The sequence below is a fragment of the Pteronotus mesoamericanus genome, unplaced genomic scaffold (assembly GCF_021234165.1).
Source record: "Pteronotus mesoamericanus isolate MK-2021 breed Mesoamerican mustached bat unplaced genomic scaffold, CSHL_Meso_final contig_25, whole genome shotgun sequence".
Lineage (NCBI taxonomy): Eukaryota > Metazoa > Chordata > Mammalia > Chiroptera > Mormoopidae > Pteronotus > Pteronotus mesoamericanus.
Window position 1 is genome coordinate 40,642,760 of NW_026555105.1, and position 17,131 is coordinate 40,659,890.

The 17,131-nt window shown below is 35.9% G+C and overlaps 1 protein-coding gene across 2 annotated transcripts in view; it reads left to right on the forward strand.

Moving 5' to 3' along the window:
* XRN2 (5'-3' exoribonuclease 2) overlaps positions 1 to 17,131 on the forward strand; it is a 101,888-nt gene that overhangs the window by 36,129 nt on the left and 48,628 nt on the right. For both annotated transcript variants that reach the window (XM_054574138.1, XM_054574139.1), the window contains 7 exons: positions 2,020 to 2,064; positions 8,430 to 8,561; positions 12,362 to 12,480; positions 14,542 to 14,677; positions 15,904 to 16,011; positions 16,115 to 16,204; positions 16,862 to 16,934. In XM_054574138.1, coding sequence (XP_054430113.1) covers positions 2,020 to 2,064; positions 8,430 to 8,561; positions 12,362 to 12,480; positions 14,542 to 14,677; positions 15,904 to 16,011; positions 16,115 to 16,204; positions 16,862 to 16,934 — 703 coding nt within the window. The remainder of the gene's footprint in view (positions 1 to 2,019; positions 2,065 to 8,429; positions 8,562 to 12,361; positions 12,481 to 14,541; positions 14,678 to 15,903; positions 16,012 to 16,114; positions 16,205 to 16,861; positions 16,935 to 17,131) is intronic.

The following is a 17,131-nucleotide window of genomic DNA, read 5'->3' on the forward strand; positions in this document are numbered from 1 at the left end:
CCACACTGACAAGATGACTTTGTATGAAGACCTGAAGGATGTGAAGGATATGAGATGTTTACAGGAAGAGCATTTCATATAGAGGAAATAGCCACTGGAAGGGCCCTGGAGCAGGAGCATACCTAGATGTTCACAGAACAGCAAGGAGCCAGTATGGCAAGAACAGGGGAAACAAAAGGAAGGTAATAGAAGTCAGAAAGATGATGGAGGGCCAGATCTGGTAGGATCCTATAGGTCATTATAAGGACGTTAACTTTCATTTCAGAGGGTTTTGACTACGAAAGTGACAAGAACTGATACATACCATAAAAGAGTCACTAGCTGTTACATTAAACTCACTATATGGAAGCAAAGACAGAGGCAGTAAGCCCATTTAGGAGAAGTGAGCCCAGTTAGTATGGAGACAAAGAGAGAAGTAGTAGTAAGTCAAGTCCAAAGAAGCTAGTATAGCTGTAATGGAGTTGATGAGAGATAGTTGGATTCTGCATGTTTTGAAGATAGAACCAATGAGATTGGCTAATGACCTAAGTGCTAGGTGTGAGAGAAAGAAAGCTATGAAGAATGATTCCAACGCATTTTGTCTGAGCAATTGAAAAATGGTCTGAGCAACTGTGGTGAGGAAGCCTGGGAAGTGCAAATCTGAGGTTGGGGATTCCACTTTAGAGATACTGAGTGGGGAGAGATCCTTGTTGGACAGTCATAACCATATACATATAGATGGTGTTTGAAGCCTTGAGGCTAGGTGATTTACTCCCATGAGAGTAGAGAAGTGTCGAGGTCCAAGTATTGGGCTCAGATGAACACCAGCATTAAGAGGTTGAGAGTTGAGGAGTGAGAGCAAGCAGCAAGAGTGAAAGAGGAAAAGCAGGTGAGTGTAGTGTCCTGGAAGCCAAGTGAAGAGTATGACTCAAAAAGGAAAGAGTCATGGTCAGATAAGAATTAAGAACTGAGTGATGGAATTTGCAGTTTGTAAGTCATTGGTGACTTAGGTAAGAGAAGTTTAATTAAAGGTCGAGGTAAAAGCTTGATTAAAGAAATTGGTGGTTTTCATATCTTAGGAGGGTTTAAGGTAGTCGGTCACTGTTCAGATTTTGTTAACACATATGGGCATTTAGCAGTACTGATGGAAAGGTATAGAAATGAAGCTAGTAGGATGACAGTACAGTACCAGCTGGCCCTGTTTTAGGCCACAGCTGCAGCCATGGCCACCTTAGCTGTCATTTCAGTGCCTTCCAGTCACTGAATCTTGGGCATAAGAGAAGTGCTTTCTGGTGTAAAGAAGACCTTTGAATGGTCCAAACAGTTAGTGGGGAGCAAGATCAACCCCAAATCCTATGCAGTTGAAACCATGGCTACATTTTGAAAACTTGTCAGTGCAGACGGGACCCTTTCCTGTGAGTTAAATTGGCCCAGGATAAACAGTGCAAACATCTGAATTTTTCTTCCTTTCATTAGATTGACTTTTTGGAACCAGTGGTGGGAATAATGTTTGTATAGATCTAACCCACTTCTCTCTTTACCCACTTATGCCATAGATGTTACAGAGTCAGGAACTGTCAAGCCCTTTTCTACGTAACAAAGGCTCATTACTAAATTCTCATGTCAAAATAGATTTGACATTTTGATTATTAACTGAATTCAGTTACAACTTAAGAATTCTTTGTTTCCTTACTTATTTGTTTCTTCTCCATATTGGGAGCCTGTTCACTCCAGGGTAAAACCAGTGGTCTTTATCATGAGTCTATCATTCTTTTGTGAAATTATATCAAACACTATGTGGAAAAAAAAAATTGGAGGAACAATTAAATTGTATCTAAGCTCAATACAGAATGTTTTTTACCCATCTAAAGTTCTGGTAAGCAGCACTTTAAACATATAGCCCATTACCTAGTTTAATTATGTACCTAGGTTTCTGAGGCCTTCCTTTAAAACTTTGTCTCCTAAATCATTCCTGATAATGTTTAACTCTTACATTTTTGTGTAATTATTTGACAGAATATGTGGATTTTATACTTTTAGGACAGTTTTAGAAGACGACAGAAAGAAAAAAGAAAGAGAATGAAGGTGAGTTTTAATTAATTTCATAAGATTTGCTACAGCATAACTTTATAGTTTGGGAGGAAGTAGTTTATTACAATTAGCTTTTTATTCATTATCCAGTAGGAGTTGAGTAGGGACATTGTATTCACCAAGCTGCCTTCCTACTTGGAGAAAGAATGCAAATGTTTATTTTATTTTATTTTATTTTTAAAAATTACATTTTATTGCTAATGCTATTACAGTTGTCTCAATTTTTCTCACTTTGCCCCTCTTCCACCCAGCCCCCCTGACTCCCTCAGGCAATCCCCACACCGTTATTCATGTTCATGGGTCATGTGTAGATGTCTTTGGCTCCTCTATTCCCTATTCAGTACTTATATCCCCATGACTATTCTGTAACTACCAATTTATACTTTTTATTCCCTTCACCTTTCTCACCTATCCCTCCCTATCACCATCTGGCAATGATCAGAACATCGTCTGTGTCTGTGGTTCTGTTTATCTTCTGCTTGTTTGTTTACTTTTTTAGATTCAATTGTTGATATGTATTATCGCTATTTTATTCACATTTTTTATCATCTTCTTAAAGAAGACTCTTTAACATTTCATATAATAATTGGTTTCGTGGTGATGAACTCCTTTAGCTTTCTCTTGTCTGGAAAGCTCTTTACCTGCCCTTCAATTCTAAATGATAGCTTTGCTGAGCAGAGTAATCTTGGGTCTAGGTACTTGCTTTTAGTCATTCTGAATATTTCTTGCTAGTCCCTTCTAGCCTGCAAAATTTCTTTTGAGAAATCAGCTGAGTCTGATGGGCTCATTTTAATTATATTGTGTCTTGGTATGGGCCTTTTTTATTTAATCCTGTTTGGGACACTCTGTGCTTCTTGGTCTTGTTTTTCTATTTTCTTCACCAAGTTAAGTAAGGTATGTCTTTTTTTCAAATAGATTTCCAATTTCTTGCTCTTTTTCTTCTCTTTCTGGTCCCCCATAATGCAAATGTTGGTATGTTTGAAGTTGTCCAAGAGGCGCCTTATACCCTCCTCATTTTGGGGGATTCTTTTTTCTTCTTGCTCTCCTGATTGGCTGTTTTTTTCTTTTGCTTCCTATATTCCAAATGCCAATTTGATCTTGGGCTTCATCCACTCTACTATTGATTCTCTGTAAATTGTTCTGTATTTCATGTAGTGTATCCTTTGTTTCTGACTGGATCTTTTTTATGCTGTTGAGGTTCTCACTAAGTTCATTGAGCATCCCTGTATCCAATGCTTGGAACTCTTCATCTATTAAGTTACTTGTCTCCATTTTGTTTAGTTCTTTTTCTGAAGTTTTGTTCTGTTTTATTTGGGCCATGTTTCTTTGTCTCCTTATTTTGGCAGCCTGCCTGTGTTTGTTTCTGTGTATTAGGTAGACCTGCTTTGTCTCCCAGGCTCGGTAGAGTGGCCTTATGTAGTAGGTATACTATACGGTCCAGTGGCACATCCCGTCTGTCACCCAAGATAGGTACTCACAGTACACCGCCCCCCACAGCCTTTCCCTGATGCTGGACAGTTCATTTCCTCCCAGTATGTCTTTGATGCCTTTCAATCTGCTGCCTCTTGATGGAGCTCAGAGGATACTTCCAAGGTTCAGAGGAACCTTTGAGAGGAACTTCCTGGGACTCCAGAAGTTTCTTCTATAGCCTCAATCCCGGCTGGTTTTTACAGACTGAAGGTATGGAGACTTCTCTTCCTGGCACTGGAACCCTGGGCTGGGGTGCTTGATGTGGGGCTGCAACGCTTCACTGTTGTGATATCCCTCACGATTTTTATCTGCCACACATGAGTGTGGGACTAGCTTGTTTTGGGTATCTGCCCCTCCTACCAGTCTTGATGTGGTGTCTTCATTAATTCTATAGTTGTAGGACTTCTATTCACTTTGATTTCTGATGGTTCTGAGTGATGGTTCTAAAGGTTAGTTGTTTTGATGTTGCTGTGGGAGGAGGTGAGCTGTGTTTACTAATACTGCCATCTTGACTGGAAGTCCCAGTATTGATTTTAGAGAAGTCCTTATTCTGGTCTGGCATCTGAAGTGATACACTTGATGGGCAGGAGGGAATAGATGGCACTTAGCTATTTGAATTTTTTATACTAGTCAGGTCATGATTTTAACCCTGACCCTGATTTAAGTAAAAACAGTTAACCCTTTCTATCCTCTTGAAAGTTATTACACTGTTTACATCTTTGTCAGGTTAGTCTTCCCAGAACATGACACTTGAAACTTTGTTATTTCTCTGTGGAAATCACTATTGACTCCTTACTCCCATCAGAGTACAGTTTTGTCTTCATCTGGCATACAGAGCACACTAGGATCTCATGGAATTCTAGCTTCCCAGGGTTTTTTTCCCTGCCTTTTGCACATAAATAGACCTTTTATACACATCTCTCCAGACTCAGAGCATCACTTTCATCTGGTACCTCCAAATGGATTTTTGACTTCACAACTCCCTCATGTATTACCTTTTCCACAAAGTCTCCCTGTTGTAGTCTAGGTTGAGTTTTTTTCTTTTAACTCTGGTGCTGCTTGTGATATTTGTTTTAATTGCATGCTTTATAGTTACTTCTTTAGTTCTTGTTATTCTTGTCTTTCTTACTAGATTTTATTTTATTTTTAATTTTGTCATGTTTATTCTATTACAGTTGTCTCGATTTTTACTCCTTTACTCCCCTCCACCCATCCCAGCCCCACCCCTAGCTCCCACAGTCAATTCCCACTCTGTTGGCCATGACCATGTGGCATTCATACATGGTCTTTGTCTAGTCCCTTCCCCTTCTTTCCACCATTGTCCTCTTTCCCCATCCCCTCTGGTCACTTTCAGCCTGCTCCTTGTTTCCATGCCTGGGTTCATTTTGTTCCTTAGTTTATTTTGTTGAATAGATTCCACTGATAGGTGAGATCATTTGGTATTTGTCTTTCACCAACTGGCTTATTTCACTTAGCATAATATTCTCCAGTCCCATCCGTATTGTCGCAAAAGGTAAGAGTTCGTTATTTTTTTTCTTTCTTTCTTTCTTTAATGCAGATTCATTTTATTTACCTTTTTAAATGTCAAATTATAAAATATTAAAAATTTTAAAACCATTATAAAGTCTCAGCGATTAAACCAACATAACACCAGCACAGAAATAATCAAGAAGATCAATGAAATATAATGGGCATTGTAGAGACAAACATCTTTATCTGTCTAACAATGTAATATATGCTTACATTGATATTTCAAATCAATGGGTAAAATAGCGCTTATTCTACAAATAAGGTGCACGGATCACTATTACTTGAAATAAAACAAATATAGAGCCCTGTTTCACACATTATACAAGAAATATTCAGGTGAGTTAAAAGTCAATATGTAGAATCTGAGAAGTTTTAGGAGAAAATACAAACTAATATTTTTCTTACCCAGAAATAAAATATTCAAACCCAGAAGTTAAAAAGTAAAATATTGACAATATGACTATATTAAACGTTTAAGACTGTACAGCAATATACATATTAAAAAAGTTAAAGGACAAGTAATAGAATAGGAAAGTATTTGCCACACATCTAAAAAAGGGTTAATAGTTCTTTCTTTAGGGAAAAAAATTCTACAAACCTTTTATCAATAAATGAATAAAGCATACCAAAAAGTCATTTAAAGCTTTTGAAAATAATCTAGGCCAGAAAACAGATTGTTTCAACAAATAATAAAGGAACAATTAAAATAACACTTCATTGTCACAATCAGATTAATATGCATTAAAAAATATTGGTAATATCCAGTATTGGCAACTGTGAAAGGAACTAGATATCCATAGAAACTTTTTTTTCATCTTAAAGCAGTCTCTTTAGCATATTTTGCAGGGCTGGTTTGGTGGAGGTGTATTCTTTTACCCTTCTTTTGTCTGGGAAACTCCTTATATTGCCTTCCATTTTAATTGAGAGCCTTGCTGGATAGAGAATTCTTGGTTACAGGCCTTTGCTTTTCATGACTTGGAATATTTCTTGCCCTCCCTTCTGGCTTGCAGTGTTTCTTTTGAGAAGTCAGCTGCTAGCCATATCGGGGCTCCCTTATATGTTACTACCTCTTTCTACCTTGCTGCCTTTCAGATTCTATGTTTGTCTTTGATATTTGCCATTTTAATGAGGATGTGTCTTGGAGTGGGCCTCGGTGTGTTCCTCTTGAATGGGGCCGTCTGTGCTTCCTGAACTTGTGTGACTTTTTCTCTCCTCCAATTAGGGAAGTGTTCCATCATTACTTTTTCTAAAAGGTTTTCTATCCCTTGCTCCTCTTCTTCTCCTTCTGGTATCCCTATTACACAGGTATTACTACGTTTCAGGTTGTCCTAAATGCCTCCTCATTCTTTTTGAGGCTTTTCATTTTCTTGCTGTTTCTGGGAGCTTTTTTCTACCTTGACTCCCAGCTCGCTGATTCGATCCTTGGCTTCATCTAGCCTGCTTTGATTACTTCTACTGTGTTCTTCAATTCAGAAATTGTATTCTTCATTTCCTCTTTCTCTCTTATTTATAGTTTCTATGTCCTTTTTCATGCTGATAAAGTTTGCAGTAAGTTCTTCCGTAGTTTCCCTGTAGTTTTTTTGTAATTGTCTCTAAGCTCACTGAGCTCATTGAACTTCCTTATAGCCGTTGTTTGAAACTCAATATCTGATAGTTTAATTGCTTCTATATCATTTAGTTCTCTTTCTGAGGATTCCTCCTTTCCCTTCGACGGGGCGGGTATTTCTTTGTCTTCTCAATATTTGTGAGACTCTTCTTTTTTGCCTCTGCTTCTTAAATGGATCTGTCTTGATTTCATGACTTTGTGGTGTAAACTTTTATGGTAGGAGACTGCTATTTTTACTTTCTGGATCTGCCTCTGATGATGTCAGATATTGTTGTCCCTCTCTGATCTTAGGCAGTCTGTTTGAGACTTCCAGGAATCTACTGCCTGTGGCTGTCTCCTTCAGCTGTTAATCTAGTCACTCTGCACTCAGCAGGCTGGCTTAGATAGCAGGGCAGAATCCTATCTGGGGACGAGGTTATTGCATCCCCTGTTTTTGCTGCCGCTCAGGGGGAGTGGTCTCTGCCTGAGCAAGATGGCTGCTGCCGCATGGGGGATGAGTCAGCACTGATAATCCCACTGGCTACTCTCTCAATTCTCTCCCCAAAGCCTCCTTCCCCAGACTCCTCTCAAACATCTCTAGCCCACTCTGACCCGCCTTTGCCAGAGACCAGGGTAAGTGGCTATAAATAAAAGTTTATGTGTTGGCCCTTTAAAGGGCTCTTTGCGTCTCCAGCCACCTGTCTCTGGCAGAGAGCAACCCTGCCACTTTTTATAGCTGGCTGTTTCTGTGTACTCTTTGGGCTCTGGTGCTCTAGGCTGGAGATCCCTACTTTTGGTTTAGACGCCATTCTTCTCAGGGGGATCACACTGGCCCTTTTGGTATCCTTCTGGTTCTGCCGTGGAGTCTCTACTGCCTGCCTTCTGGAGTCTCTACTGCACTCCTTACCAGTTAGATTGCACTAAAGCTGATTCCTCTGTCTTTGAGGTTATAAGACTCCTCTCTTGCTATTGTTCAGTTGTTTGTTCCAGGTGATTTCTCTACAGTTTAGTTGTGATTCTTGATTGGTCCTGGGAGGAGGTCAGTGTAACTTCCACTCACTCCTCTACCATCTTGATTTTCCTCCCTTACTAAATTTTAATCTGAGGGAGTTTAGGGACTGCATTTTGTCACTGTATTTCATTGGAATTGAGCAACTTCAGGAACGTAGAAGGGAGAAAAGTAGAGTTACTTATTATTGCATGTAGGTTCAAAATCACTTAGATTGGGAAGAGCGTGTTTATTTTCTGTCTTAATATATAATTATTTTCTTTTGGTCAATATCTGTTTTAAAGATCTGTCTTTTATCAGTCAGCCATGACTGCTACCTGTTTTAGCTTTAAGCATAGTTCTAATTAAATAAAGTTAAATTGTAGCAAGTTGAAGAGTAAATAAAAATTATATTCCTAAGTATAAATCAAACTCTTGACTCATTTTTTACCTTAATAGTTAAACTTATTTGCCTAAAATTATGTCTTCTGTGTGTTCTGAAATTTGAAGTCAACAGAATTGAATAGCCTAATGAGTCTTCAATAGATTTTTCTGTATACATAACATTGATTTATATATACTTTTAGAGCACAGTAACAAATGTTACAGATTATTGTTTACAGAGTAAGTTACAATCAAATTAGTGTCAATAACCCTGTAATGTTAACGGAAATGCATTTTCATCTTTTAAGTGCTTACAATGGGGACTCTTATTTTGTTGTCCTCTTCCGGTCATCTGTGCTGTGATTTAATATTAGTTTCTACATTTATTTCCTTTTATGTTAGAGAGATCAACCAGCTTTCACTCCTGGTGGAATATTAACCCCTCATGCCTTGGGTTCAAGAAATTCACCGAGTTCTCAATTAGCCAGTAACCCGAGACAAGCAGCCTATGAAATGAGGATGCAGAATAACTCTGTAAGTGACTGACTTTTATGTGTCATTGAAGAGTGATGAATATCAGATGCTCTTTGCAGCTGTGTGTGAATTTTATTACTTAGCAGGGAGTTGCTTTATAGTTTTTTCAATTTCTTTTGCCTTGAAATATTTTTAATTTTGTTAAATTCATTTTTATTAATATGAAAATATCTAAATGATGTGAAAGAAAGAAAATATATGTTAATATATATGCATATAGCTAAGTGATTCTGTAATGCAAATGGGCCAAAGGTACAAGATGGTGATGCTGCTAGAAGTAGGATGTAGCCATGCAAATATCTCTTAGCTGGGGCAAGAAAGGAGGGTGGGTTATACTATTTTCCCTTTCCTTCCAGGGATCAGTGATGGTCATTTTGCAGAATAATATTCCTCATTTGTCAAATATAGGTACTCTTGACTGCCTAAACTCTCACTCTCCAACTCAGCTTCTTCTAATAGTGCTAACAGACCATGAGCTCAGCACATGATGGGGCAGCAACAGGGGTGAGGGAATAGACCATCAACCAATAATTCACAGTCAGCAAATAAAGTTACTGCTTATTTCAGGTTTATTGGCATGAGTGATAGAGTGTGTGTTATAGAGGGAGGCAAGATAGTATGCAAACAATTGCTATGGTATACCCGAGGAAATGGAATAAGTTTGGATGTTTAAATTTTATTGATAGTTATTGTATTGATGCTAAATCCTGTATCACAGGACAATCCTATATGCAGAAGTTTGGCCGTATCACGAGACTGATTGGATTTGTATTGCCATAAATTCACACTTAGAACTTTTTTAGGGACTTTAGATTTGGAATTTGAGAACTGAGATTTCGTACCTCTTCCAAGAAGCAGCCTAGATTTCTGTTGTGTTTTTATTCTGTTTGATTTTTATTGTCTTATTCCTTACAACATTAATAGAGTGGGATGTGGAGGATCAGTGAAAGGGATTGCAATGAGACACTTGAGTAGAAGAGAAAAAATGGATGTCCATCATTTAACATGATAGTGATAATAGTCCCCTCAGAATAGAAATGAGAGCAACAAGTATTCTCAAACAGCATGTTGATAATAGAATACTTTTCTCTTAATCTCAGAGAGGCAAGTAGTTTTAAACTTTGCCAGCTATGCTTTGTGAAAGATTCTAATACTAAATTCAGACTTTCCAGGAGTAGACCCACTGTTGAGTAATGTCTGCCGTGGGAATAGGAATGGGGAGATTGATGATTAGGTTGCTTTTTGATCCTGTCTTAATTCCTCTTGACACAATTATTTCTTTTGGAGTCTCTGCATACAGGGATTTTCATCTAGAATGTTCCAAATTTAGGGAAATCATAAAGGAAAATTATAAAATTCATTTAAAATTATGAAGTTAATTTTAAAGGAAGCCTTCAAGGTTATGTTTTATTTTTTCTAAATGTTAGTTAACAAGTATCTACTGATGGTCCACATTGTTAGTGTTCTACTATATAGCTTTTGTTTCCTCATAAATGTTTTTATTTATTTATTTTATATAACTGTTTTTAAATGTTCCATTCTGAATTGTGGTTTCATTATATCTGTGGCCAGTCTTAGTACTAAGTTTGATTGCAAAAATAGTATTTTCAAAGAAACTGTGAGCCTTGGCTGGTGTGGCTCAGTAGATTGAGCATTGGCCTGAGAACCAGAAGGTTACCAGTTCCATTCCTGATCAGGGCACATGCCTGGGTTGCGGGCCAGGTCCTCAGCTGGGGGCGTTGACAGGCAGCCTATAGATTGTGTGTTGATGTTTCTCTCCTGCCCTTTCCCCGTCTCCAAAAATAAATAAATAAAATCTTTTTTAAAAAACGAAATGTGAAGTGGCATGAATCTGGTATGTTCAGGAAAGAATACTTTTATTGGAAGAGATGGAGCAGAGAGGAGAATAGTAGACTAGTATTGAAGAACAAATACCTTCTTTTTTTCCTTGAAGGTAATATTATTTTTGGTATTTAGAGTTTATATGTTTGTCAATTTGGGAAAGTTTACTTTTTATGATAACTGCTCTGTACTTAGTTGGTAAGAACATCACTCTCATTATTTGATCTAAATGGATTAGTGTTGTGTTTAAAAAATAATGATGAGCCCTGGCCAGTGTGGAGTAGTTGGCTGGAGCATCGTTCCATAACCAAAAGGTTGTGGGTTTGAGTCCCAATCTGGGAATGTATGATCTCTTGTCCAAGCATGTACAGGAGGGAACCAATTGATTCTTCTCTCTCTCATTGGTGTTTCTCCCTCTTCCTTCCTGTCTCTCTAAAAGCAATGAAAAAAAAAGTCCTTGGGTGAGGATAAAAGGAGAAAAAAAACAAGAATGGTGATGAGCCCTGACCTGGTAGTTCAATTGGTTAGAGTGTCATCCCAGTACGGAAAGGTTTCTGGTTTGATCCCCAGTCAGGGCACATACAAGAATCAATAAATGAATACTTGAGTGGAACAACAAATCAATGTTTCTCTCCCTCTCCTTCCCTCTTGGTGGGTATGTGTGTGTATGTGTGTGTGTGTGTGTGTCTCTCCCTCTCTGTACCATCTCCTTCTCTCCCTGTCTACCTCTCTCCCTCTTCCCCTCTCTAATATCAATTTTTTAGAAAAATGACAACTTACTCAATGGTTAACTACCTCGTACCAGTCAGGCAGTATATTATTCATCTTTCACACATACTATTTTATTTAATCCTTGCAATGACCTGTAAAGAGAGAGAACATTATCATCTATCTCCATTTGAAGCAGAGACTGACAGGTTAAATGAATGCCCAGGGCCATGTAGTCAGTAAAGATGAGACTTGCTGTTTCAAGCTTAGATCTGTTTGACTAAAATTACCCATCTCATTTTATAAGTGTAACAGTTCCTTCTTGGGTTTATTTTAATTAGTGTTTATTTTTTGACAGTATTGGCCATATAGTCTCATGGTGAAACTGATATTACATGTTTTAAAAGGAAAAGTGTCATAAGCTCTGTGAAATATAATTTTACTTTGTTGTAACTTCCCTTGGCCTATGGCGTGAACTATGTTTATGCTAAGGTTTTAATTATAGTATTAAAAGAGCTACCTCAGCTCTCAATTTAAAAATAATTTAATTTACTCAAAATACCTAATATACTGTGAATAATAGAAGGAACTTTTACCATGAAAACCTTTTCTGGTCATTTAACATAAAACTAAGGTTTCAGAAGATTTTAATTTTTCAATTAAATATTAAAATACTTTAGGGTGCTACTATGTTCATTGAGTTAGGTACAGAGGGACGATAATACATTGTTTTTTAAATTATTTTTTATTGATTTTTAGAGAGTGAGGAAGGGGGTTGCAGGAAGAGAGATCTTGATTTGTTGTTCCACTTGCATTCATTGGTTCATTCTTTTATGTGCCCTGATCAGGGATCAAACCTACAACCTTGGTGTGTCAAGATGGTGCTCTAACAAACTGATGGAAAGTGATCGTGAATTTGTGACTTGAGGGAACCACCAAAGGAAAAAATACTCAAGTCCTATAATTTTAAATGTATAAAATTAAAATTTTCTTTTGAAAAAGTTTTCACCCTTACAATGGTCTTTTTTGAGTGGAAGTATAAGAAGCTTAGTAGCATATTACTTGATTGCAGGGAGATGGAGTAGGCCAAGATCAGCCTTTGTACTTTCTAAATATATTTACCATATTTATGTGATTGCTTTTTTAAAAATGTGGTATCATGAAACATGGTGGTAATAAAAGTTTGATGTAACGTCTTATGTGAAGTGAATAATTAAATCCTTGCTCTGTAATGTTGCAATTGTCTGCAGAGTCCTTCAGTATCTCCTAATACAAGTTTCGCTTCTGATGGTTCCCCGTCTCCGTTAGGAGGAATTAAGCGAAAAGCAGAGGACAGTGACAGTGAACCTGAGCCAGAGGATAATGTGAGGTGAAGCCATTTTTTTCATAGCACTTTGTTAGCAAATTGCTGAAATAGATGCGGTCTAATTAATGCTATTTAGTTTAGAGCAGTAGTGCCTTCAGATGCTTGCCTGTGATGTTTTATCCACTAATAATTAATGTTGAGGGTTAGAATAGTCAGTAAATTTCAGTGAGATGTAGCTATAGCTGTTAAGTATCTATATTAGTATGCGTGTAGGTTTTCGTCCTCCAAAACCATTTTTCCCTCTGAGGCCAGGCACTAGATCATAAGGTGTTTTAGATCATGTTACAGTTTTGAGATTAAATTTTGAAGTTGCTTAACCCAGAAAGTTCAGTTACAGCTTGGATACTTAATATAGTTTTAATCTTCTCTTTTGAAAAGGTTATTCTTCGAAATGAAATATGCTAAATCCATTTGGTTAAGAGATAAATACGTATATTTTTAAAAACCACAAACTTGCATGTGCACAATTGTATTTCATGGAGAGAATTTTCCCTTTAGCTAACTGTATATTTAAAATTTAAAATAGAAAACTTCGATTACTTAATTTATTCAGAAGTTTTTGGTTACTATGTAACAATAGTATATATAACAGCCTCTTGTGGAATAAAATCTAGGTTTGAAGCCTGGGCTCCAAATACAAAAAAACCAATGATCTCAATAATTGTAACTCACTATGAATTTAGCAAAATGACATATGTCAGAGTTAAACAGACAATAGTGGCCCACAGCTCGTGCTACTTTTATAGGACACAGTTGGTGTGTTTGTATTTATAATTAGAAACCTCACAATTGTAATGTGTGGTACTGCATTTTCCTAAATGTTCTTTGATGATTGATTCTGGGTGTTTATTCTCTGATTTTATAATTCTGGACTTCCCTTTTAGAGTGCTTTTTGTTACACCATGTAGCCATTATGATCAATGAATACCAGCTTAATAGTTAACTTGATTTATTTAGTACCTTATTATTTAATCCTGTTGCTGAGGATAATCAAGGTAGAAATGCTTGTATCAAAAAATGTTTGAGGTTTTTAATCATTTATTTTATTAATATTTTCTGTATAACAGTGCTAATGCACATTATGGATAGTAGATATTTCTCCTGCTTGATGTTTTGTGAATCGCGCACGCGCGCGTGTGTGTGTGTGTGTGAGAGAGAGAGAGACATTAAAATTGGTATGGTGTATTCTGAAACACAACTGCAAGTACTTTGTAAGATTTGGTGCATAGTCAAAAATAGCCCTTTAATGGGGAAGGTTCTTGATCTTGATCTATCTTGATGTTTCTTTATTTAAGTGATCTTTGCCTCCTTTTCTACCTTCAATAATACATTAAAATGTTTTTGAGAATGAGAAACGAGTACTTAAAAAAACATATACTTTGGATGAAAATGGGGTTCTTCACATTTTATTCTTTGTGATTAGTGATAATTTAGTGAATTGATTAACTCACTTCTCTGTTTACACACATATATACCTTAAGCCAACAGCAACTCCTATCTCAAAGAGGGATAAGGAGGCCCAAGGGTAGAGTAGATGTACACATAATTTCTGCTTGGTTCCTAGATTATTTTTTTATAAGCCATGTTTTACCTTTTAAAAACTGAATTGTGCAAATTACTTTTTAAAAAGCATTTTGACTTTTTTTGTATATTTTAAATGTTTTAACAAACCAAGGAATTTTACCAATATAAAATATCTTTAGTATTTGAATCTTAAAGTGTAGTTTTAGAATTGTTCCACAATCAAAAAATGTAAAACTGTATGAAAATTTAAGCAAACAAGTATTATTAAAGTAGTTTAAAAAATGGTTATTCTTTTTTTAAAATGTAGTTTTATAGTGAACTTACTAGGTTGTGTTTTGGTTTTTGATGTTTATCTTTAAGTTCATAATAAATATTGTGAAAGTGGACTTTTTAGAAATAACTAAGTGAAATTGTATTAGCATTACTGTTTAACTCATTTATGTTTCACCTGGATACTAAATGTAAGTTGATTTGGGTGGTAAATTGGTAGGCAGTTATTGAAAATGTGTTCTACATAAACTGGCTTTGACTGTTTTTTAGGCTCTGGGAAGCTGGTTGGAAGCAGCGGTACTACAAGAACAAATTTGATGTTGATGCGGCTGATGAGAAATTTCGTCGTAAAGTCGTACAGTCTTATGTTGAAGGGCTCTGCTGGGTTCTTCGATATTACTACCAGGTATAAAAAGAATATTTTCCTCTAAATCTCCAGCTAATCATTTTAGGAAGGTAGCAATTTCTATATTAATGTGTATTAATGAGCTATATTCTGAAATTAAACCCAGACTCCCTTTTTTTAAGTTCCTTAATTAGAAGTTCATTACCTTAAATAATACTTGTTTGTAAAGCCCTTTACATGTTAACATATAAACAAAGCTAATTTTTGTTGTTAAAGAATTTCATCATTAAATTGTGCGGTTGAGTATACTTTGTCTTTCATATAATTAAAATTTGGTGTTTTTTAAATTGGAATAAAGAAATAACTGATTAACTAATAGAATGGAAGATGCTAGTAACAATTTGAAAGGAATTTGAATGATTTCATTTCCTCCATGTAATGCAGTGATGTTACATGAAGTGCATTCTACCTGGAGTAATCTCTGAGTTAAAGCCTTTGGTAACTGAGATGTCAGGCTGGTGAGAGACTAAGTAAACATACAGAGGATATAACATTGTTAGATGATACCTGGTGCAGATAGCGAACCAAGTTAGCTTTGCTGTGACCTGGGAATAGATGAAGTTTCCTAGTAAGTAGAAATTCATTTAATGCACTAAACAGGAATACAGTATTGATTATAAAATATTCTAATTTCATATTTTACTCCTACCCTTAAGATTTTAATTCTCTGTGCACAGAGTCATGACACATATCAGGAAGACTCCTCTTTTCTGTGACTATCACTTGCTTTTGTTTTCTTTTTGATGAGTTTACTGAAATATTTTTATAGTAAAGAGACATAATTTCATTTTGTCTCATGAAAATATAATAGGGAATTGCAAAATGAAACTTTTGGCTGTTTTACTCTCAGTCTCTGTTTTAGTGATGTCTCTTACTCATCTTTATAGACCCAGGGTCATCTGCAACTGCTGCTCTTCATTATATTTGATAATGGCAGCTATAGAGTTGTAGAAAAATGTCATGAAACACATTTTAAGGATAAAAATCTCAATAAAATTGTGTCTGTAAATGTAGTTTGGTGTTGATTGATTATTAAAGATGCTTTGCATAAACTTCAGATTTAATCCAAACAACATTTAGGACTTGTGGAAAACATTAATAATGGATTATATATTAGAAGTTGTGTGTTTTATCAATAGACTATTGTAGGTTAATAGTCTAATATTTGTCTTTATGCTGTGATGATTATTAACACAGATTTTTGTTTTTGTTTTTAATGATTGTAGGGCTGTGCTTCCTGGAAGTGGTATTATCCATTCCATTATGCACCATTTGCTTCAGACTTTGAAGGTATTGCAGACATGCCTTCTGATTTTGAGAAGGGCACTAAACCGGTAGGTTTGATTCTTTAGAGCCATTAAATTCATAGAATTTTGGCTTAGATAAAAATTTTATGTCTTAACCTAAACTTACCTTAATTTTTTTTCTTCCTTGAAGTTTAAACCACTGGAACAACTTATGGGAGTTTTTCCAGCTGCAAGTGGTAACTTTCTACCTCCATCATGGCGGAAGCTCATGAGTGATCCAGTGAGTCTTAGTATTTGGAGAGTATTGATAACTGGGTTTTTGTCATATGTTTTATTAACATTAGTCACAGTTGTTTTTGCATCTCAGTTGAGAGAGTGAAATAAAGAAACAGAGTAAAAGCATTTGGGTTCTACTCTACATTTTTTACTACTTTTTCCCCCTACATTCTTTGTCATCAGTACCCTACCCCATAAATCAATTGATTTGTGTTTTTGGAGGAATTCTTATGACAAGTTGTTCTGTTATCAGCCTGTTTTCACTTGTTCCAGCCCTGTATGGTGGCTACAAGAGCTCCGAATACTGACCTATCTGAAATCACCTCTGAGCTTGTTTTGTGTGCTAGCTAGAAAGAATGAGGTCAAGCCAAGAAGTAGGAATTATTAGTCAGTAAACTTCTCTCTCACTGTCTTGGTTCCATGGTTGTCAGCTTTACAATTCTATAATAATGCCTTTTTTCCTCCCATCATTTAATTTTTTTTTTTTTTTTTTTTTTTTTTACTAGACCTGAGATTAATGACCCTGTATCTTAACAGTTTTTAGATGAAATGAAACCTCAGTTTCTCATCAGGCTTGATAACTTGAACAAATTTTTATCAAATTCTGTGTAACAGAACATGTAGCTTTTGTTTTGAATCTTTACTTTTCTCCCTGATATAGGATTCTAGTATAATTGACTTCTACCCTGAAGATTTTGCTATTGATTTGAATGGGAAGAAATATGCATGGCAAGGTAAAATTTAGACACTGTTTCTTTTTGATAAAATAATTTTAACTTGTTGGTAAAACTGAGCAAACATGATTTGTGGGATGAAAGAATTTTTATAAAAGAAATATTTTAAGAATTATGTTAAAATTTAGTATTTTTTATTTAAACTGGGATTAGCAATGATTAATAGTAATTTTAATAGTAATAGTCTGATAAACAAT